The 21,299-nt window shown below is 50.9% G+C and overlaps 10 protein-coding genes across 10 annotated transcripts; 6 read left to right on the plus strand and 4 right to left on the minus strand.

Annotated features, from left to right (window-relative positions):
* Positions 1–225: 225 nt before the first annotated feature.
* Positions 226–4,379, minus strand: BBBOND_0105960 (hypothetical protein, conserved; the record flags this gene model as incomplete). Its single annotated transcript, XM_012911019.1, has 2 exons — positions 226–383; positions 845–4,379. The coding sequence occupies 2 exons, from the start codon at positions 4,377–4,379 to the stop codon at positions 226–228; spliced, it is 3,693 nt and encodes a 1,230-aa protein (XP_012766473.1).
* Positions 4,380–4,619: 240 nt separating this feature from the next.
* Positions 4,620–6,220, plus strand: BBBOND_0105970 (hypothetical protein, conserved; the record flags this gene model as incomplete). Its single annotated transcript, XM_012911020.1, has 3 exons — positions 4,620–4,844; positions 4,979–5,197; positions 5,243–6,220. 3 exons carry the CDS (start codon positions 4,620–4,622, stop codon positions 6,218–6,220), a joined length of 1,422 nt encoding a protein of 473 aa, XP_012766474.1.
* Positions 6,221–6,557: 337 nt separating this feature from the next.
* Positions 6,558–11,169, plus strand: BBBOND_0105980 (p-type ATPase, putative; the record flags this gene model as incomplete). The annotated part of the gene is made up of 10 exons (XM_012911021.1): positions 6,558–7,036; positions 7,076–9,034; positions 9,077–9,995; positions 10,033–10,103; positions 10,144–10,329; positions 10,368–10,505; positions 10,551–10,595; positions 10,633–10,758; positions 10,794–10,995; positions 11,032–11,169. 10 exons carry the CDS (start codon positions 6,558–6,560, stop codon positions 11,167–11,169), a joined length of 4,263 nt encoding a protein of 1,420 aa, XP_012766475.1.
* Positions 11,170–11,699: 530 nt separating this feature from the next.
* On the plus strand, positions 11,700–12,715 carry BBBOND_0105990 (helicase, putative; the record flags this gene model as incomplete). The annotated part of the gene is made up of 2 exons (XM_012911022.1): positions 11,700–11,758; positions 11,794–12,715. The coding sequence occupies 2 exons, from the start codon at positions 11,700–11,702 to the stop codon at positions 12,713–12,715; spliced, it is 981 nt and encodes a 326-aa protein (XP_012766476.1).
* Positions 12,716–13,035: 320 nt separating this feature from the next.
* On the minus strand, positions 13,036–13,536 carry BBBOND_0106000 (ribosomal protein L31, putative; the record flags this gene model as incomplete). The annotated part of the gene is made up of 3 exons (XM_012911023.1): positions 13,036–13,233; positions 13,272–13,420; positions 13,527–13,536. 3 exons carry the CDS (start codon positions 13,534–13,536, stop codon positions 13,036–13,038), a joined length of 357 nt encoding a protein of 118 aa, XP_012766477.1.
* A 653-nt stretch (positions 13,537–14,189) lies between these two features.
* BBBOND_0106010 (protein kinase, putative) lies at positions 14,190–16,468 on the plus strand (the record flags this gene model as incomplete). The annotated part of the gene is made up of 9 exons (XM_012911024.1): positions 14,190–14,379; positions 14,417–14,566; positions 14,607–14,729; positions 14,770–14,923; positions 14,987–15,352; positions 15,399–15,524; positions 15,561–15,924; positions 15,962–16,124; positions 16,167–16,468. 9 exons carry the CDS (start codon positions 14,190–14,192, stop codon positions 16,466–16,468), a joined length of 1,938 nt encoding a protein of 645 aa, XP_012766478.1.
* A 23-nt stretch (positions 16,469–16,491) lies between these two features.
* BBBOND_0106020 (hypothetical protein, conserved) lies at positions 16,492–16,889 on the minus strand (the record flags this gene model as incomplete). Its single annotated transcript, XM_012911025.1, has 2 exons — positions 16,492–16,658; positions 16,694–16,889. 2 exons carry the CDS (start codon positions 16,887–16,889, stop codon positions 16,492–16,494), a joined length of 363 nt encoding a protein of 120 aa, XP_012766479.1.
* Positions 16,890–17,565: 676 nt separating this feature from the next.
* On the plus strand, positions 17,566–18,338 carry BBBOND_0106030 (Ser/Arg-rich splicing factor, putative; the record flags this gene model as incomplete). The annotated part of the gene is made up of 3 exons (XM_012911026.1): positions 17,566–18,167; positions 18,204–18,251; positions 18,293–18,338. The coding sequence occupies 3 exons, from the start codon at positions 17,566–17,568 to the stop codon at positions 18,336–18,338; spliced, it is 696 nt and encodes a 231-aa protein (XP_012766480.1).
* Positions 18,339–19,398: 1,060 nt separating this feature from the next.
* BBBOND_0106040 (prefoldin subunit, putative) lies at positions 19,399–20,245 on the minus strand (the record flags this gene model as incomplete). The annotated part of the gene is made up of 6 exons (XM_012911027.1): positions 19,399–19,515; positions 19,552–19,641; positions 19,676–19,777; positions 19,821–19,932; positions 19,975–20,045; positions 20,168–20,245. The coding sequence occupies 6 exons, from the start codon at positions 20,243–20,245 to the stop codon at positions 19,399–19,401; spliced, it is 570 nt and encodes a 189-aa protein (XP_012766481.1).
* Positions 20,246–20,762: 517 nt separating this feature from the next.
* On the plus strand, positions 20,763–21,240 carry BBBOND_0106050 (hypothetical protein, conserved; the record flags this gene model as incomplete). Its single annotated transcript, XM_012911028.1, has 2 exons — positions 20,763–20,927; positions 21,028–21,240. 2 exons carry the CDS (start codon positions 20,763–20,765, stop codon positions 21,238–21,240), a joined length of 378 nt encoding a protein of 125 aa, XP_012766482.1.
* Positions 21,241–21,299: the final 59 nt, after the last annotated feature.

Below are 21,299 nucleotides of genomic sequence, written 5' to 3' on the forward strand. Positions count from 1 at the left end.
AGACACATACACGCTATGGTATACACGCTGCAATGAAATCGCTTTTACATTGCTATTGGCTGGGTTGTTTGTGCGGATTCCGGGCGGACTGCCGCGCACGATTTTATAGTCAACACACCTGGAGGTTGCCGCCAGCACTGCGGGCCGATGGTACCCTGTCCACACGAGGTGTATTCACGGACGTAGCTATATGAGTTGTTCACGATACATGTAGTGTGTACGATGTCAATTTGCGCCGTTGGTACAGCCTTCTAGTATCTCGCGGAGCTTCGCGTGTAGGCGAGCGCCATCGGCGAGCATGAGCTCCGCGCTTCTCGTAACGCCCCTGTTGCTCAGCGTTCGTGACAAGCTAACGATGCAGCTGATGGTGGACTTCAGCGCGCCTGCATGTGTGTGTGCGAAGGTAGACATGGGTATGCAACGTGGGCGTACTAATGCAGTTGTGCCGTTCACCGTCAATCACGCTACACCTGCACGTCAGCAGCATCTCATAACCACCACGAAGTACACGCAAGTCGGCATCACACAACGTGTTTACAGCATATGCTCGGCCCGGACCGCTTTCAGCGCGTTAGGTCGCCTGCTCGCAAATACGTAACGACTGGCACTTAAACAAAAAATTTTCACAAGCACACTTGTACATTGCCTTCGTCTAATCACTCATTCGCTTCGTTCTAATGTCACAATTCGCCACCGGGATGTATAACTTCATGCGCAGCTGTCAGTAGCACCCCAATGGCATTTCTTATCCTACGCCACGAAAACGCACAAGCCGACTACACTCACGTATACAAATGAAACTATGCACGTTTGCAGTGTTGCGAAACTTTGCGCGTAAACATACCTAAGAAGAGCTCCTGCGGTGACAAATCAAAAACTGGGAGGTTTGTGGACTGGTAGGTTGCAGAAACGTTGGTAAAAATATGGAGACGTTTAGAAGGTGGTAACACATACGTTGGCCCTCCTTCCATTAGTGGCGCCTTCATCGTGGAGAAACAAAAAGCCCTTTTGGCATCTAAATAAAGTGGAGCTACCGGATGGACCAACCGAAGCAAATAGCAGGGAAGGTAAACACCCTGTACATCGGAATGCGGGTTGTTCGAAAAACCGTCTTTATCGCTTTCACTGCCATTGCTTTGGCTGTGGGCTTCTCTGTTCAGGACGAAAAGATTAAAACCCGAGTAATGGCTTGCGACCGTGCTCACAAGTAGACAGCAGCATACAAGTGCCCCCAGCCTCAGATATGCGTTGTTTACCAACTTCTTGGAAACATGTAAAAGCGACAGAATAATGGCATCCATACTAGAAAACCTGCCGCTCCCTAATACGCGGATGACGGCCTCGCTGAACGAGGCCGGCGCATCGAATCCCCATCGGCATATCACGGGGATCACAGATGACACCTTATTAGCCACCTCGCTTGAAACCGTTGCTACTTGCCACATACAGGCAGATTCCACACCTGAACCATTTTTGAGACACACGACCCCCGAACGCTGGTACTCCTGTGGCGCATTTTCCGGCAAAATGGCAGCTTCATTCAGTGTAACTAAAAATTGCAACAGTATATCGTGCATGTGAAACAGTAGGTTGGCAGATGACATACAAAACGTCCCGAACCCACAAGTCAGCATGCTGAGCAACCGTAATCCACCCTGGCGCAACGGGTCACCGTCAGGGCGTTTAAGAGTCTCGACAGACAACTGCTGCAACTGGTACAGACTAAAAGCAACCGAATGGCTTGCAGTAGCTCTTAATTGGAACCACATCTCACCTGACGACTCGTATATACCTACCGACGGGTCAGCCATCCCCGTTGCCGGTCGTGCACCCGACAGCTGAAACTTGCTTAAGTCTAACGCCACCGCGAGATAATCGATGACGACGTCCAGGGCAATCGGTGATACCGAAGATACTCGCATTTCGCCAGGCGCACCACCGTGATCACCGTCGGCGAGGTAGGCGATGAGGAGCGGAAATAGGCTCAGAGCATTATTAAGCATCTCCTGGTCAACTGTGTCGACCGTTCGAGGCAACACGCGAAGCAAACAAATCCATAGCATCAACAAGTCTTCCTCCAGCTCCGCATATTTGCAGAGACTTAGTAAGCGCTGGCAGGATGTCGTTGCTTTGTCGTTCGTGGCTGGCCCTACTACCACAGTGCGGAAAAGCAAATGGAAGAGAAACCGTAGAAGATGACTGTTAAGAGTAGATTCTTCCACGTAAAAGCGCCGCCAATGTATTGAGTTCAGAAATCCGAGAGACGTTTGCAGGAGGGACGCAGAAAGTTGCAGATCACCGGGACCATCGGACAAGACCGCCAACACATCAGACAGTTGATGACCAAAGTTGTTCAGCTCAGTATCGAATTCGAGGCACATCTTGCATAACAAGTCGATTGACCGGTGCTGAATGACGGGTGCATTTAATTTCGCAATTGTGGCGAGGCTTGCCATAATCCTCTGGGCATTAGTGCCCTGCCGCAGGACGTCCCAAAATGGCTCGTCAACCGTCTTGCTGTAGAGGCAATGGAAGGGAACCACGTGCTGCGCACGTAAGTTGATTAAGGCTATGGAATCACCCTCACAACACAAACAGGATACCAGGTAATGCAAAATTTCTCTCTTGGTTTGCTCCTCAAAAAGGTTTACGCGCTCAGCCCACGCGTTCACTATGCCGCTACACCTGTAGATGAGCAGCTTCGCCATGGGCGCGTCAAACTCGGACAAAGCCTTTTTGAAGGCCCCCAATATTGTCAAATAGTGTTTGCTTGTATGATAATTGGCGATGCTGGGGTACGCTATACTATAGAGAAGCAAATACGAGTCCAGCTGGGGAAAGTTGGTTCTACAATCAACTCCCACGATGGATTCTGCCACCCAGTTGAGAATAGGTAGGCCAGTCACCTTCATAGCCTCTATCACAGGCTGAGCTGGAGCTTGTGGAGGTGAATCCAAGGGCACCGTCTCTTCGCTCCACTCTGCAATAGCTTCAGGGTCCAAAGTTAAATATTTATCCCTCAGGAAGTCCAACAGCTGCAACACGCCCCCACGTGCATAAATGCATTCCCAAAATAAGAAAGTGGCCTGCCGGGACATGTTTTCGGCAACATTCCCAACGGCATTGTAGGATCCTTTCATTGGGCTGAGAGCCTTTTTGAAAGAACTTGTTACTGAACCTCCCTTTGTGCACGATGCTGCCAATTCGCATTGTGACTTCATCTCGTCGAATGTGGCGCATACCGTGAAATTCGCCTCTCTGGGTTTACGTAATGTGCGCAGCCCATCGCTTTCACCGTGCAGAGCGTAAAACTGGTGCATGTACCGGTCGTTGTTCACGACAGGGGACTTGAAAGCAGTGCACAACACTTCCATACATTGTGATATGACTGCGTCGACGGTTCCCACCGCGAGGTAATCAAATATGGGGTTGAGCGCCAAGGAAGGGTCAACGAAGGCGAAAATCATAGGCTCCTTGTCTAGCATCTCCGCAAAACCACGAATAAGCCGTCGTGAATTCTTCTGTAGTTGTGCATTGGAACTGAGCTCACTTTGCAGCAAAAACATGTGTAACTTCATTTTCACCCAAATCAGCTTTAGAATTTCCAGCAATTCGGTCCTCTGATAGACATTTCTCAACCCGCGAGTGTACAGTATGATGAGCAGGCTGTCCAGGTAGCGACTGAGTTCCAAATCGACGTTTGAAATGACCGAAGCAAACTGCGACGCATCAAGTGAACCTGAAGACCATCTTTCCAACCAGTGCTTGATCCAGAGCCTGGACACTAGGGGATACAACACTTCGGCCAAGTTGGCTACATCGTTTCTGTCTCTCATAAGGCGCAGCGTAGATTTTTCCTTGAAGATGTGATACAGCAGAAAGATGCAATTGAAGGTGCGAGTCGAAGTGACTGCATCGGAGAGTGCCGCCTCGACGCCCCTGACCAAGAGGTCGTGCATGGGGATCCAGTTCTGCGGGTAGTACCGCCGAGAAATCTTGCGTACCAACAATGCGAAATCCTTGCCAATAACCTTTGTTTCGTCTTTCAAGTGCGCCTCAAAAACGGAGAGCAGCTTGGCCATGAGGTTGTTTAAGGCGGGATCAATTGAATCAACGTCAACACCGCTGGCCGCCCGAATGGCGGCAAAGCCTCGTAGCCTAGCCAGAGCATTTTTAGCGCATATAAACGCCAGTTTGGAGATCTGTGCGTCGCCGAGGTATGCCACATCAATGAGGGTGGCCAGGAAGGTCGGCCGTGATTCGAGTTCTACAATGCGAGCATAAGCTTCCTCCCGTACGCGGGCATCCGCCGCGACGGAGTTAGACAGAAGCTCTGCGACCAGAGCATGCTCAGGCGACGGTGCCGAGAGCTGCGACATCGATGTGTTGCGCCCGCGCTGTATCCAGTCAAGTGCAGCGCGGAGGTCTGGAGAATCCAGACATCTGGAGTTGATGTTTTGAAATCGTTTATGTTAACACATTGCAACTATGATGCAGTGGAATTAATGCGCATGTGTGACGGCCATATTGCCCCAATCACCGCAGAATCGTACACACGTCGAGGTCCTTAGTGCGCCGTGCGCCCTCTGGACCGCGGCGAGACCGTCTTTCGAGAACCGATGCTGAGATCACTGCTGCTTTCCGAGACTTCTGCTATCAGATACACTCTCCATAGCAGTAACAGATGGCCAACTGGCGCGCTGTCGCGTAAATCACATCACGCCTCTGCGGCCATCATCAAGGCATACGAACTTAACGCTTCAAAGCAGGAGAATGGCCTACAATCTACCGAGGCTATCCGTGATCAACTAAGGTCGCTTCGGGGAGCTACTCTATCTAAGCAGGTGGGTGCATAGCAAGCAATTGGCAGTGTTGCATATACCGGAATGCCATCTGAGCATTTCGTTTTATGATTTATGCATTTTCTGAGTACAGCTGTGCTGTTGCACTACATATACGCATCGCTTATTAAGAGTAGGAGGCATTTCTCGCGTTACAGTTTTGCTTACGAGTCGGATATTTTGAGAAAGATCTGCTGAGTAACTGCATGTGTCTCGTAGAGTCAGGCTACTATAATCCTGTATTGAAGACGCCTTGGAACGGAGATGATTCACCTCCTCTTAAAAATGTTTCAGAACTTCCTAACAACTGCTTCGACGCCGTCAATGGGATGCCAATATCTGACAAGGCGACAATGGTGGTGGTAGGTGCAGTGCGTGAAAGCAACGTCATCCGTTGACAGTGGCAAGATAGACTCATGAAAATGCGGCGTACCCCTCGCGGTCAGAGAGAAACTCACACATCACGTGGAATAACCGACGTAGACCCGGAGAAGCGCGAAATATTCACTACGAGAAAGCTCGGTAAGGTAGTGGATCCTAAACCGCTGCGGGTACGAGTCCGGGATATGCCACCTGGCAAGAAGCTATGCAGCGCTGTGGCTTTTCAACTTAGGGAAGCGGTAGATGGTGCATCGTTAACAGAGCTGGGTGACATCTCCACTATGTTCGCCGCAAGGTTGCCGCTCAGCGGTCAGCTAAATGATGACACCATGGAATTGCTGGCAGAGAGGCTCGGATATTATACGCCGGAAGAACTGGCCACACAAATAAGTCATATTGCTATAGTTTCCAGTGCAGCTACTGCGCGATATGTGGAAACGTGGTCGCACAGAAGAGCGCTGGGTAGCACGCGGGCATCGCAGGCGCACAGGCTTTATCGCATAGGAAGGAAAACGCTGCCGAAGCAGTTTTTGACAAAACTGTCCGTGGCCGCCGAATTATACGCACGAGAAAGGGTGACACCGGTAGCTTTAGGGTTCCGATTGGGATACCACATGGACGCAACAGAGCAACAGTTCTTCACGCTGCGTTCGCTGGCCCGATCCGATACGCCTCTATCTATGACACAGTGGGACTTATTGCTCGCATCTGCCGAAGAAAGCTTAGATGGGGATGCAGAGGTAAATGCACGTTGCGTAATATGGTTGCTGGATGCGATCAACGCTGCGAAATACACCACGCTAAGTACGATCCACTTGGCCAGGATGTTGACGGCAAAGTGCGAAATTGCATCAGATGTGGATCGCAATCATACGCATGTCGATACATTTGATGTAAAACCTATGCTGCGCTTCGTTGAAGAGAATTCTTTGGGTGATGATGCGAAGAGAATCATCAAAGCGGTCGCAGGCGTGAATGATTCCATATCAGACTCTTGACCCTGCACATCAAGCTCTTCGTGTACGATTAGTGAAAAACACGGCGGCGATAGCATGATATGCATTGTCTAGAGAGAAATGTACCGTCCCTTGAACGGGACGCATCATCGTTTACCGGTCTCAATGGTGATGTACGCAAGGCTCTGGGCATTCAATGACATATTTATTAATGTCTATCTATTTCTTCACACATGCTATCTCCTGATAGTTGTCTAGCTCGTACATAATTGTAGAAGGTTGTCCCCTACAACCATTGCTACCCTATGGCTACGGCAGACGTTATAAGTGGAGAATGGCATGGCTTAGAGCAGAAACTATACATAATTGACAATACAATATGATGTATCCTGTGGCAGGTTGGACGCTTGTCCTCTTGTGTTCTGCCGCGGTGCTGTGTGCAGAGCGGAAGGACGGAATCCTATTGAAGGATTCCACCGCATACAAGCAGGATTCCACAATAGACGCGCCTGTATATGCTCACCAACCAACATTTAGCATGTATGGACATCGCAAAAATTCCAGTAAGTCGCAAATGCTTCGATCGAGCGCCCAGCTCCACGGTGCCGCTTACCATGGATCAAGCACAGCCGCGATTTCGCTAAACGAGGAAAAAGAGCCGAAACCACATGTGAAAGGCAATGAAACTGTGACACCATCGGAGAGTCAAGCGGACCCAGGCGACGACAAGCCTCCGAAGAAAGACGAGCCGCAGCGGAACTCACGCTGGTGTCAGAGCAACACGGTATTTCTAAGTGCTTCCGAGCTAACCACTTTCAACCTGTTTGCTCTATCTCTGTTATCAGTATTGATGGTGTGGTAAGCAGAGATTTTTTTGGCGTTTTTAATTTGTAATAGGCATATAATACTCGCCGTACGGTCACGTGATATGAACGGCGGTTATGAAGTCCTAGGGGAGGCTTCTCCATCGACAGTGGTGGACCCTGAGGAATATAAAGGTTCACTAAACCAAGAGGGGTACTCCCATACCGCGCCAGGAAAGTACCTCATCAAGTGCATGTTGATGTATACAGCAATTTGCCAGGTGGCGGTGCTGGCACTCACGTGCAACGAAATGTGCATCCCACTTGTAGACGGCATAGCACACTGGGAGATGCGCGCTAAACCGTTTGTGGTCTCCTGGTTTGTGGGTTTCTTCACGCTCTTCATTTATTTCGTCGTCCGCAATACCTCTATCGGCAAGCGCATGTTTATGGTCCCCGCGCCGCTACGCTCATGCGAATATGTGCTCATCATAGACAATGCGAATACAAGCAACCCCAGCGAGCAGGATGTACTAAGGTCTGTGGTGGACTGGTGCTGCAGCGTGGCGGCTTTCATGAAGCTTAACCTCAACATACCGGACAGCGTGCTCAAGGTCACACTCGACAAGTACAAGGATGCAGCGGCGCACGTCTATGTGAAGGTCATCGAGGCAGAAAACGAGCGGTACTTCCATTACCAGTGCGTGAAATACACGTACAACTCGGAGCTCGGTATATTCGTGGACGCCTCAGCGCAAGTATCCGCCTATCTGAGAAACACCAACCTCACCGACCTGTTGGACAAGGGAGGGCTAACCGAGGCTGAATCGTTTAGGCGCACGCTGACTATCGGGCAAAACATCATCCCAGTGGAGTCGCTATCATTCTCGATGCTGCTCTACCGCGAAATATCTGATCCGGTGTTTTTCTTGCAATTGTACCTCACCATCAAAAGCATCTACTGGAAAAGCATCATCACCGCTCCCATCTGGGGTTTTATGGTGCTGTACACTATTGTGAAGAAGGTGAAGATCATCAACGATCAACAGAACGACCTCCACCGTCTCGCCACCGCCGCATCTAATACAACAGTCACCGTTCTTCGGGAAAACATGACAAAAACCGTGCACGCTTCAGACCTTGCTGTAGGTGACATTGTGAGGGTACAGTCTAACTGGGAGGTGCCGAGCGATATGGTGATGCTTAGGGGAGACGTTATCGTAGATGAGAGCTCCATCACCGGCGAGTCGATACCATTACGCAAGTGCAGGCTTAGTGTTGACCAGTACGGGTATTCGCTGTCCACGTTTGATTTCAACCTTTCAATTGACGGCTCCGGAAAAAGGCAATTGGCTCAGAAGGGCGTCACTGAACACCTCCTGAAAGCTGGTACGCGGATAATTGCAGTTGTCGGCAACGAAGAAATAGCTGCCTCCGCTGTGGCTGTAGTTATAGCCACAGGGGTGTACACAACCAAGGGAAAGCAGATGAAGGGTGTTTTGTTCCCAAACCAGTTCAGGTTGAAGTACGACACGCAGCTGCCCATGGTCTTCATACTCACCTTCATATACGCGTTGGTGTGCTCTTCATACCAAATACGATTTTTGGGCTGGAACATGATCTCGTTGTTCTACTGCTTAGGCACGTTGTCGCAGGTCGCGCCGGTGTGGGCCAGTGCTGTGATGTCCATAGGGCAAAGCCGTGCTTGCGAGCGGCTGGCGAAATCCGACTCCATTTGCTGCATTGCGCCATCTAGAATCGCAATATTCGGCAAATTAAGGGTCATGTGTTTCGACAAAACGGGAACATTGACGAACAACTCCCTCGTGTTCGATGGGCTCATGATGATTTCTCGAAACAAAAGACAGACCGTATCCCTATCTCCGGCAGACGTTAAGGGCAGCATAAACGGCATCAAGAACACAGTGCAGTTAGCCACAAGGAAAGACGAGGATACTAAGCGCCAAATTCTAACTCTGGCAATGGCTACGTGCCACTCGCTATTTCCCCACGACGGCGACAGTGAACACCTAGGCAACCAGGTGGACAAGTCGTAAGTTAATTCTCCACCATAGCATCATTAATTTCATTGCAGCATGTTCCACGCAACTGGATGCTTGGTGGAGCAGTTTATCGACTCGGATGGTAACACAAGGCGTTATATAAGGTGCCCAAGCAACCGGGACCTCGTGCTAGAAGTCTTGCGAACGTTCGACTTCCACTACCAGAAGAAGTTGTCATCCATTGTCGTTTCTGTTAAATCCAAGGACTCCGACAAAGGCAGCATCTTCGTGTTTGTAAAAGGCGCTTACGAAAATGTGGTGGCGTGCTCTACGGGTAGCTTTGTAGAGCTCGACCGGCTAGCCAAGGCGCAGTCGGAATCGGGCAGTTACGTCCTTGGCATAGGATACAAAATCATTTCTGAGGATGAAATTATCGCAAAACGTGAATCGATCGAATCGAAACTCACCATGGGGGGACTACTTGTATTTAACAACTCAGTGCGCGAGGAGAGCGCATCGGTAGTGGCCAAACTTCAGGAAGCCAAAGTGCGCCCTGTCATATTGACTGGAGATAACGTGCCGGCATCTCAATTCGTGGCAAAGTCATTGGGCATGTTTGGCGATGGTGGCTCTCCTGGGCCGAACGCCGAACTAATAGATGACAACTTAGTGTGGCACTTCCCGCATAACGCAATCGATGAGGAAACGCTGTACTTTGGAACTGACTGCGACAACCTCTCCATCACCGGTGACGCGTTTGATCGCATAGATGAAGATTGGGAAAGCATCCTTAAAGTCTACGACCGGTGGACTACGAACAAGACCGCCAATGAGAACCTGTTCGAGCAGTTCCTTTTGAGGGTACGCATTTTCGCACGCCTGAACCCTCACCAAAAAGTCCGCGTCATCAATGCATTCAAAAGGCTCGGCATTATAACCGGGATGTGCGGCGACGGTACAAACGACTGCCTTGCACTTCAAGCATCACATGCTGGAGTGTCGCTTACAAATGTTAGTTTCACTTCTTGAATCACCTTACGTGTTTTAGGGAACTGCATCTATGGTTGCGCCATTCACGTCGAAGAACAACACACTGCAGTCGGTGATAACTCTTATAAGGTAAACGACGACAGCTGTTTTTAGTGCATCCGCAACGCAGGGAAGGCAGGGGCTCCCTGGTGACGTCGTTGGCATGCTTCAAATTCATGCTTCTGTTCGGGCTCATGATCGCATTGGTGAAAGTATTTTTGTTCAAGACGTGCCGCGGCGTGATGCCGGAGTGGGGATACTTACTATTGGAGAATGCGATCCTCCTCAGCCTCAGCCACACCATGGCGCTATCCAGGTACCGAGTCACACCACATACGTCTCATTGAACGTCAGACCCAACGACAAGCTCAGAATCAGATCGCCAACGTCTAGTCTGCTGGGACCACTGTCCCTGAGCTCCATTGGCCTTATGTTCGGAACCAACATCATATTCCTTATACTGCTTTTCAAGCTTTACGCGTATACAGGCAGGTTCTGAGATAAAATATTAAAACCTTGCCCAGGCACGCCAACAAGCTTGGAGTATAATAGCAAAATGAATGTGGCAAGCTGGTGGATGCTGTAAGTGCGCAATGCGTATACCGTCACCATGGTGCAGGTCGGACAATTTCGAGGCGCCGACGGTCTGCCTGTGGCTCTGCTACCAGGTGGCCAACGCCGCTCTCGTGTTTAGTTTCGGTGGTATATTCAGGGAGTCCGTATTCAGGAACACCTACTTTACGCTGTACGTTTGCCGCTAGGGTATATACCAATTTGCAGGACATGGCTGGGCATCAATGGGATCCTTACGCTATTGCTGTTCTCGGGGCCCTCCAGGTTGACATGCTTGTTCCGCATCAATTGCACAGATGAAGTGTCACGCCAAACCGTCTTCCCGGTGCTGCGAGTCCTAACTACGAGCGCCAACGGGCACCCCTTCAGCGGACAGGGCGGTCACAACGTCCTCTCTACTAAATTCAGGGTTGGTGGAAAGCACAGTAACCCAGACATTATGCAGGTGTTATTCCTCGCTCTCAACGTCGCTAATGCAGTCGTCAACGGCCTTATATCGAAATTCCTGCTGGGCAGCGAATCCCTCAAGGCGATGAGCTCTCTTATAGGGCACAAATACAGCGCGGATCGCATCAACGTGTAGACACACCTGCGGTCTAAACACACGAAAACTCTAATGCAGCCATTAGCTCTCACATGGGCGGTCTATTTCTTACTGCTAGCCTGTGTAAGCTCCTTCGTCCTTCCGCGCGCGACACGTACGGGATTCCGCCGGGCGCTCTGCGGTTTCAGAGCCGCCAACCGCTCTAAGAACGCCTGTGATAGCGTTTTCGAGTTTAGAGTAGGTGAAGCGTCAGCAACGCGAATCTTGGTGCTAGGAACTGGGAAGCGTTATCGAGGCCAACCTCGCCAAAAAGGGTGCGTTGAGCTTTCCAGCGCGTTTATCAAGAAGCAGGCATAGTTGAACCCACACCGATACAACGGCAAGGCTGGAAGGTCATTCTTCAAGATGATTCGTCCAACGTGCTCCTCTCTGCGGAGACGGCAGCCGGGAAAACGCTGGCATACACATTACCATTGTTGCACCTAATGACCACTGAGGCAGGCATACTCAAGGTAGCAAGTTCACCGCTGTCGCAGAAGACGCTGGTTGTAAACCCGAGAACCGTCATCATGCTCCCTAACTCACTGCTGGTGCACCAGGTCCACCAAGTGTTGTCTGAACTTGTGCGGTGTGTCGTTGCGCGCTCTTAATAATGACAAACAGGGACACGGGGATGCGCGTCGATATGGTTGATAATATCGAGACGCAGGAGATGCCCGACGTGGTGATTGGTACGCCGCAAAAACTCCTCTCCAAGTTCGACGTGTACAACCTCAACTTCAAGGTTGACGTTTTCCAAAATATCGCATACCTGGTGCTCGACGAAGCGGACCAACTGGTGGAACAAACGAGCGAAGCGTGTTTGCGTCGATTTCTGGCACTTGCAAACAAACGGGTGAAAACCATTTTGGCCGCCGCCACGGTGTCCACGGCTGGAAGGCGAAGCACCAAAAACTCCATAGACCGTTTGTTCAAGAACCTCACTGTGCGGAGCACGGATCGAGTGCATGCATTACCAACGAACTTAGAGCCCAATTTCGTATACTGCACTGGCTACGAGCAAAAGGTGGAAAAGTTGCTGGAGATACTCGGGGAGATGAAACCACAACAACGAGCGCTCGTCTTCTGCGGGACAGTGAAGTCGTCAGAAGCGCTCTATGATATTCTAAAGAAGACTCATCGGCATCTGGACGTCGGGTTAATCAATAGGTGCGTCGACGTGGAGACACAACTTGCTGTGGTTGACGAGCAACATGGAAACAAGGTAATCATCTGTACCGATTTGCTGGCGCGTGGCATCGACATACCACGCGTTTCGACAGTTGTGCAGTTCGACTTTCCGACGAACGTGCTGGATTACATCCACAGATCCGGCAGAGCTGGCCGCAACATGCAGCGATGTAAAGCGAGTTTGCTGTGGACCGACGCAGACCGCGACTTTTTCACCTTGCTCAGCGATAATCACGACAATCTGCCTGCACTGTTCAGCCGCAAGCGTGGGCTTCGAAAGAGGCTGAAGCGAGGTCTGCCTGTCGGCGATACGCCAGCCCGAAGTGGTGGCGAAGACCTCAATGACAAAATGTAATATTAATACAGCGGCAATCGCAACGTTGTACATGTACGCGATCCATCTTTATATACCGATGACTCGCAGTTAAAGTCGCGCGCTAATGAAGAACTGGGTTATTCGATACCCGTACGCACCCAGGCCACCAGCCCTTGTCCAGCGCAATGCTGCTCGTTGCAAGCCGACTATCCACCGACATCATACGAAATTCCGTAGTGCCCCGTAATTCTGAGGGCGAAACCCAACTGTGGAAGCAACATATATCCCCTAGAATCAACGACACCCACAGGCATACCAGGAAGGAAAGCAGCATACGAAAATTAATCTATAACGCAGGTTCATTCGTTAGCGACAACTTCCGTCTGCAGGCCAGTGAAGTCGTCAACTGGCACGTGTTGCACAAGCGTGAACATGGGCTCCTTGGCATCATCGTCGTCGTTGCGCTTGCGGGAGATGCGGACACGCACACGGCGCGGGAGGTTGCGAATACCGTTCGACCAGATGTAGCGGTTGAGGGTGTTGTCAATGCGCACATCCTGCGTCACATGAATACACTGGGAGCGGAATAACTCACCGTGGTCTTCATGGCCTTGGCAGCGAACTCCTTGATCTTCTTGATGGCAGTAGGGGCCTTTCTCTTGAAAGTCGCGCGATGAACCATCTTGTGAAGGTGGATGGTGTAGTCCCTGGTAATAGGCTGCAGGGCCTTCTTCTTGAGCTTGTCTGCAAATACGATGAAACGCAGGTATTACAGCTCGGGCGCGTCCGACATGGAAAACAAAGTGTTACACCACGGGGTAAACCCCTCCAGGTCTCGTACTAAACGTACCCTTTGCCATATTTACGCGATTAAATATAGTATCAGTGTTTGGCTGAATGGTATTGGTCGCAAGACCCCGAGCCGACGGAATGATGGCGCCGTGTCGGGCGGCCGCGGACGAGGTTGCCGTTGGTGGAAGCCAGGTCAACGGGCCATTACATCATTGCCGCGTGATATACGCGGCAATACAGCGAACCGAAAATATGCGTGGGTGTGCGATGCTGCCGCCCTAACCGTTGGAATCACGGCTCCCGAAGCGCGCAGCGTAGCTCACCGCACTGCGAGATGTCACCCAGTGACACATCACATTTCATCACGTGCATCTTAGCTGCAGCCCAGCGTAACAATTATAAATGTGCGTGGGCACGTTGTAGGTGTAAATTTGCTAGGGGCTGGCGCTCAAGCGTCCAAACCTTGAACTCGGCGTGACCACTGCCGCGTTACGGGTGGTAAGCCACGCAGCATCCAATGCCGATGTAACAAATAGTCGGCACTAATTTGGATGCGGCTGTTTGGCCCGGCTAATGTAGCTGAGTACTGTTGATCTGCGTGTATTCCGTGTACGGAGACGGCGCTCCTCACGGTCGACCTACACCGAAAGTGGCACGACACATTCGCCAATGCGGTGTACTCTGTATAGCTTGACAACAGTTACGTACGCTTAACGGGAGGATGCTGAAGTACCTGGCGGGCAAGAGCCCAATCAGCTTCGCATCCTCAGGGTTCGGGTATGCGGAGGAGGAGCCCGTGGAAACTCCGTTTGGGCACCTACAAAGCTTCCTATGGTATAACGGCTCAGCTAAGGGGGCAGGTACTCCTGCGTCCCTCTTCAAGTTCTCAGCCAAGAACCGCAATGCTACGGGTACGTCGCAGTTTCGTAGAGTATCATTGCATCGCAGCCCAAAACCTCGAGCAGGAGTTCGCGGAGCGGCACCTTCGTTCCATCAAGCTAATACTCCACCCAAACGTTCTAAAGCTGCTCAAGGTAAAGCAAACCGACACCGGCATCACCATCGCAACGGAGCGCTGCTACCCTCTGTCGCTTGAGAGTTAGTGCCGTCTTTGTGGTCCAGTTTGACGTCAGTGCAGCAGTGTCGACTGACCCCGCGTTGGGGTTGGCGCAGATCATTTCGGCGCTTAATTTTCTACATACCAAGTGCCACAAGACGCATTGCCTTGTCTCTCCCACCGGTGTTGTGGTGCGGGACGACGGTAGGTTTGACGCGTCCCCGCAAAGAAATAATGTTTGTAGGTTCTTGGTGCCTCACATCGTTCGAGTGCACTGTGGACAATGACACGTCCATACATCGAGTCCTGGCGGAGCTTAAGTGGCACGCCTCCTGGAGCAACGGTTGGCGCATGCCCTCGCTGGCCAATGCATCTGCAAGCGTGAGGCAGCTGGACCAGTAAGTAGACCTCACACGGCTGCAGCCTAACCTGTGAGTAAACCAGGGCTAATGTCAATTCAGATGGGGTCTCGGAGCGCTTATGTGCTGGGTTCACACGCTTATTGCGGGACAGGTTGATCTCTGCGTCCTATCACGACATGACCGCGATATCTATTCACTGAAACGCTACGCGCCGGCCAACCTCCATGAGCTCATCGATCAGCTCATGTCACCGGACCACGATGTCGATCTAGAGGCGGTGTTGAAGACGCACCCCTATTTCACCGAAAATGAAGGCATATCCGCAATGTCGTTTGCCACGGAGTTCCACATAAAGAATGAGGAGCAGATGTCTGCGTTCTTTTCACAGCTGCCGACAAAGCTCACGCGCATACCGAACGATATTGCCGTAGGTTTCGCCAAATGTTGGGAACTATACGGCGCAGTGTAAACAGCTACTACCCGAGATATTGAAGGTCATGTTTTTGCACAGGTCACTGATTCCGAGCATCCTGGAATCTGTGGTCGTGATATGCAAGTCCATGTTGCTGGAGGAATTCAAGGTCAAGGTATACCCGCACATCTCAAAGCTGTTCAAGGAAAACGACAGGGCCATCAGGTACGACGAGTCGTCGTTTGCACAAAACCTGCGCAGGTACAGCTTACTGCGACTGATGCCTGACCTCGACCCGATGCTCGACGAGAACCAGGTGTCGGATGACCTCCTTGAGCCTCTGCTCATAGGTTTCGGGGACACGGCGTCGCAGATCCGCGACGAAACAGTGAAGGCAATGGTCTACGTCATGAAGAAAATCAAGAAACGTCAACAACAGAACGCTGCTATGATGCTTTTCAAGTGTGTCGAGGATTGCGAGCCTACGATCAGGGTGAACACCATCATATGCTTCGCGAAAATAATCCCCTTTGTGCAACACGAACTCGTTGAGAAAGTGGTGCCGCAGGTTTGGCGGCTCGGGCTAAGCGACACCTTCCTCAAATCGAAGCTGGCAACGCTAGAGGTGGGTGCCAATGCATGTAAAGCATAGGCTGACGCAGTCAATTTCCGCATCACACGGATTCTTCGGAACCAAGCAAAAGGTCGAAATCCTACTGCCGCTCGCGTGCAACACTCTGCTGGACAGCGAGCCGCAGGTGAGGCGGATGGGTTTCGACACAATCCACTCCATACTGGACTCACTGAAGGAGCACGTCGCGGAAGGTACGTCACGCAACGTGCGAAGTGCACGACACTAACATGCAGGTGGCAACGAGAGTTTCGACAGTCAGTGGGCAGGAGTTAACAAAACCACGACACAGCACAAGCCACAACACGCAACGCATCCCATGACCCTGGTTCCCAGCGTGGCGCAACCTGGAGTACCCAGAAACCCGGGTGCGAGTTTGGGCATGCCAGGCCAGCGCTCTCAGCACCAGCACCAATTGTTGGCGGCAAGTCAAGAACGTCGCCTAAGCGCATCGAAGGAAACGCCGCTGAGACCAGCGACGCACGACGTAATGGACGAACTCGAAGACTTCTTCGACCCGTTTCCACCGAAAAGATAATTACGTATACATGTCATAATTGTCTAGCATTTAAGCGCCTCGGCAATCTCGTCCTTCTCCTCAACGAGGTGCTTGTACACCTTGGAGCCCTCAAGAGCCTTCTCGACGGTTTGCTTGGTGGTGGAGTAGATGGTGCGCGAGTTGGTGGGGGCGTTGGGAGCGGCGTACATGAAGAGCACGACGTAGCGGCCTGCGAGACATTGTACATTACGCGAGCACACATACCGGTGTCGTAGAGAACGAAGGCGCAGTCATCGGCGGGGAGGCTGGAGTAAAGCTCCTCAACATCACCAGATCCCTGACCGGCTACAGTCACTACATCGCCCTTGATGGCGAGGATCATGTACTTGCAGGCCTTCTTCAGCTTCATTTGGTTGAAGGCCTGGATGGTCTCCTGGGGAACCTTGATACCGCTCTCCATTTTGGCAAAATATATCGCGTGTGCTAGTAAAAGAAAATGCGGAGTAAAAAGTGGTGTGCCGGGCGCAGTGGAGGCGCCGGGACGTGGATGCCCATGTTGGGCTCAACGTGCCAACGCATGACGCAGAGAATGCAAACCGTTATACGCTACATGTTTTTTAAAGGCTGCTAAAAATTCTCCATCACTCCAGGAAGGCTAGGCGTATGGCTGCTGGCCCGAAATGGAACCCAAAATGTCACACACACGTCACAAAAGAGCTACCAGCTTCTTACGGAGCCCGAACCAGACAGGCAGAAAACCCAGTCAAAACGCCTATTCACATTAGAACCACCGCAAAAAATGGCGCCAAACGTCCGTACCCTACAGATGACACGAGCAATAGGTTGATCCGAATACAAAGGTCGCATTTGCGTGCTGCGTAAAGATTCTAGAGAGATAAAGCTACTCCGTGATGCCGCAGCAACTTGTCGGCGCAGTTTCGGCGTATCGCCGTGCCGCGGTAACGTGGAAGCCGGACGACAGCAAATGGGGAGCCGACGGCGTCGGCCTATGGCACAATTACAACAAACAATAGAGCGCAATTTACGAAGAAATAAAATTAATTCTTCGCATATAATTGTCGCCGCCATTTAACAAGCAGCATTTCTGCTGTGATTCCAGGCGAAATCGGTTAACCATGGGTAGCCGTGAACGCCACGATAGACGGCACGCGTCTCTGCTCGTCAGGAACCTTAAGTACGAGACTTCGCCCGAACAATTGCGCTCCGCGTTTTCTAAGTTCGGCGAAATCCGTGACGTGTACCTGCCGCTCGACTACTACACGAGAAAGCCACGCGGATTTGGATTCGTCGAATTTTTTTCGCACTCCGACGCCGATGAAGCCATGCGTGAGATGTTCGGATACGAACTGGACGGTAACAAAATCGAGGTCTTCGTCGCGAAACACGGAAGATCAGACCCCTACCAGATGGTAAGCCAAGACGCCGGGTCACGGCGATTTATTCGCAAGCCGCGCCGCTCGGAGGCTATGATTCATTCGAAAACTGAAGAACAAGCCCCGGCGGTCACTTGCCATAAGACGGAGCTGACAGCCTTGCAGAGGAACCGCGAGCGTCGGAGACGCAGAAGCCGCGACAGGTCATACTCGAGAGATAGGCGCCGCCGATCAGTGTCGTACGACAGACACCGCAGGCGTTCTATTTCGAGGTCGCGAGAGAGGTACAGGTCACGCGAAAGGGACAGGCGCATGTCCAGGTCTATGGACAGACCCTCACCGAGGTGCGTGTGAGACATCTGCTTTATATTCTTTTGCAGAATGCGAGGGGACAGCAGAGGGCGTAACCACGATAGTCCCAAGCGTTCGTAAGTTTCGGTTGCTCCCTACACACCGCATTGTGTTGCAGCGACGGAGCCAGGGACTACTCTAGGAGCCAATCACGGAGCAGATGAGCATTTTTTCCAGTATACTTCAACAATATACTTTTGCGATTTAAGGTCGCCCTATGTGATCGAAATCGACTACCCCCGAAATTGAGGCCATTGCATCGTATATGCGCTATACGGCAAGTCCCAGCCCCAAAGGGGCCTTGAATGCCGTATTCATCATCGAGCCGACACATAAGCGGGAACTAAGGGGCGGCGCAGAATGTTACTCTAATTTGACTCGTATTAGACAATGAACTTTAGTGCAGTGCCGCAATGCGCACAACCACCTGGCGGAACACCGTAGTGAGCGGGGCGGCGTCTGCCAAGCTGCAGAATAAGGGGCGGCGCACAGCGGAATTGCACCCGCGTGACGCCGTAAAGCTATGCCAGAAACCAATCCACGCAAAGCACCCGCAGATGTTTGCGCGACCGACCGCATGGGCAATACAGCCCAACTAATATATGTAAATGGCTAGAGCCCACCTAAAAGGCGTGTTTGTGATCAGTGTGCGCCGTTCAGATTCGTTCAATACCGCAGTCACCGTATAGGTTAACTACTTCATCGACGTCAAGCAAATGTGAACATTTGATAACTTAATTCCGCAGACGGCAGAACGTACATCTCATCATCACGGCTGTTGACAGCAACTGTCGCTGATGGCATCGATAACCAGATTCACTATAGAAGTGATCCTGTACGAGCACAGTCGACTGAAGTTGAACGATTTCGGCGGTCGTCGTGATGTTGGCAGCACATAATCCGGGTGATGCCTCACATGCCCCACCAACTGAACAAAAATTAGCAGAACAATTTTTGGATTCAAAAAACAACATGTCCTGCTTATTAGATAGATATGTGTTGTGTATCGTGGAATGTATGCGTTAATCTGCGTTTTGCAGAGCGTGTGATAATGCGATCTGTGCTGTCACCGAAGGTCTAACTGTTGCTGCTGTTACTGGCATTTTACATCGTCATCTTCGATTCATGAATTGTTAGCGCACTCCGTTGTGTGCATCTGATAATTGAAGGTGAGATGTTGGTCTCGTTCGTCACGTGGTCTTGCGGCCGAAAAGCCAACCGGAGCTACGACCCTGCCTTGGCAGTGGCGGCACTCTTCTTCATCACGCCGTAATTGTGTAGACGAGCAACCGTCACCTCGGTGCTTGTTATCTGGTTGCGAATCCACGATAAATCCTTTTTCTAACACGGATGCAGCACGATAAACGGAAAACATACAATATCTTCGATGCTCTCAAGAGCCACGTTAAGCTGATCTTTGAGCAGCGCAATAGCCTCATCCACGGGGTACTCAACCATTGTGTTAGCCTGAAATTTATGACTCCACGATAACGCAACGTACCCCCAGCCATAGGAAAATTGTCTTCGTGGATGTTATACGAGCTTCGGAGTAGAGCGTGTCCGATACCTTGAAGTACGTGTACATGTCGCCTCCATCGTCTGCCTATACAAACGTCATTTCAAGAACTCAATTGTCGAAATCTCACCCCCCTCTTCTCGATTTGCGCTATGATCGTCAATGCGTCTTTGAGCTCCGGCACCTTGTTGTGAAGCGCAGTAAGCTTCGTCACCATGCTTTTCTCCATGAATCGATACTTCCTAAATTAACGTTAACGTGGCAAAACGGCACTGCGAACTCACGCTAAAAGCTCTTTACCGTTCTCCGTCACTACAGCGGGATCACGGTCTCCTACAAGCTTCTCGATGTCGGCCTGGAAAATAGGTGAGACACGTCAAACACGCAAAAGTTGCCCTGACTCGCATACCCTGTAACATCAAAGAAACTGTTCCAGGGTTGACACGACTAAAGCACGAAAAATTAGGTGCCACTTACAACATATTTTGCAGCTGGCACCTTCCTGTTGTCAACATAGGTGACGAGGCCGTCATAAGCGGAACTCGGCGTGCCCATTATAATGGCATTAAATAGGAATCCAAAAAAATTCGGCCACGGACGACGGCGTTACAATGCGCAGGTAGAGGACCACGACTTGCACAGACGCCAGCGTACGGCACAAAAGTCGGAAAGTTAGAAACGAACGAAGGGTTTAATTTGTAACTAATTGTCAAATTATGGTGCTTTGTAATGAACACCCAGGGTAGGGGGTACACATTGCTCTTTCGGCCAGGATACCGCCACGAGGTCGAGAGAGACCACGTCAAGCTGCACATAAAAGCGTCATTAAGTAATCACATCGGTATCACATGTGTGTACAAATACTTTGGGTCAATTAGGATTCCCGATGATACTGCATACTCCTAAATGGAACACATAGACATGTCTAAAGCCACGTCACAGCTGCACTAACACCTTTGCTCAAAATGCAGACTCAACGCAACGCTGAAACTGAGCGACCGTCGCTTCCAGCGGTGGGCCACGTAAAGCATGTAGTAAGGTTCCAATTTTAAATAAAAATTCTCTCGCCACTATGGATACCGAAAACCTGAGAACCGCGTTCAACAATTATGCAAACAAAGCAACCGGGCAGCTTGAAAGCAGAATGTTCGTCAAATTATTCAAGCAAGCGGGTCTGTTAAACTCAAAATTCACTGCTAACGACGTAGACGTCATCTTCGTCAAGCATAGAACCAAAGTAGGCGCCAATGCGGTCGAAGATCACCTTTAGCAGGGCGCACGCACATTGGACTTCATGGGCTTCTGCGCAGCGATTAATTCAGCTGCACGAGCTCTAGATACCGACGCAACGGTTTTGGTGGAGAAAGCGGGTCCTCCCTTATACTCGGGGACAGAAACCCTTCCCGTGCGTTTGCACGACGATAAAAGCGGCTACACCGGCGTTCACGCCCACGGAGGACCATCGTTCAAGTGATCAAACGACGCCCTCATCCTGTGGACAGTGTGGTTGCGTCCTGATATGTTACACTCATGCTTTAAAACATACCTGACATTAATAATGTTGTTCTCGCAATGCGGGCAATTTTCCCAAACAGTAATAACCGTTACA

This window comes from Babesia bigemina, assembly GCF_000981445.1.
Source record: "Babesia bigemina genome assembly Bbig001, chromosome : I".
In the NCBI taxonomy this organism is placed as follows: domain Eukaryota; phylum Apicomplexa; class Aconoidasida; order Piroplasmida; family Babesiidae; genus Babesia; species Babesia bigemina.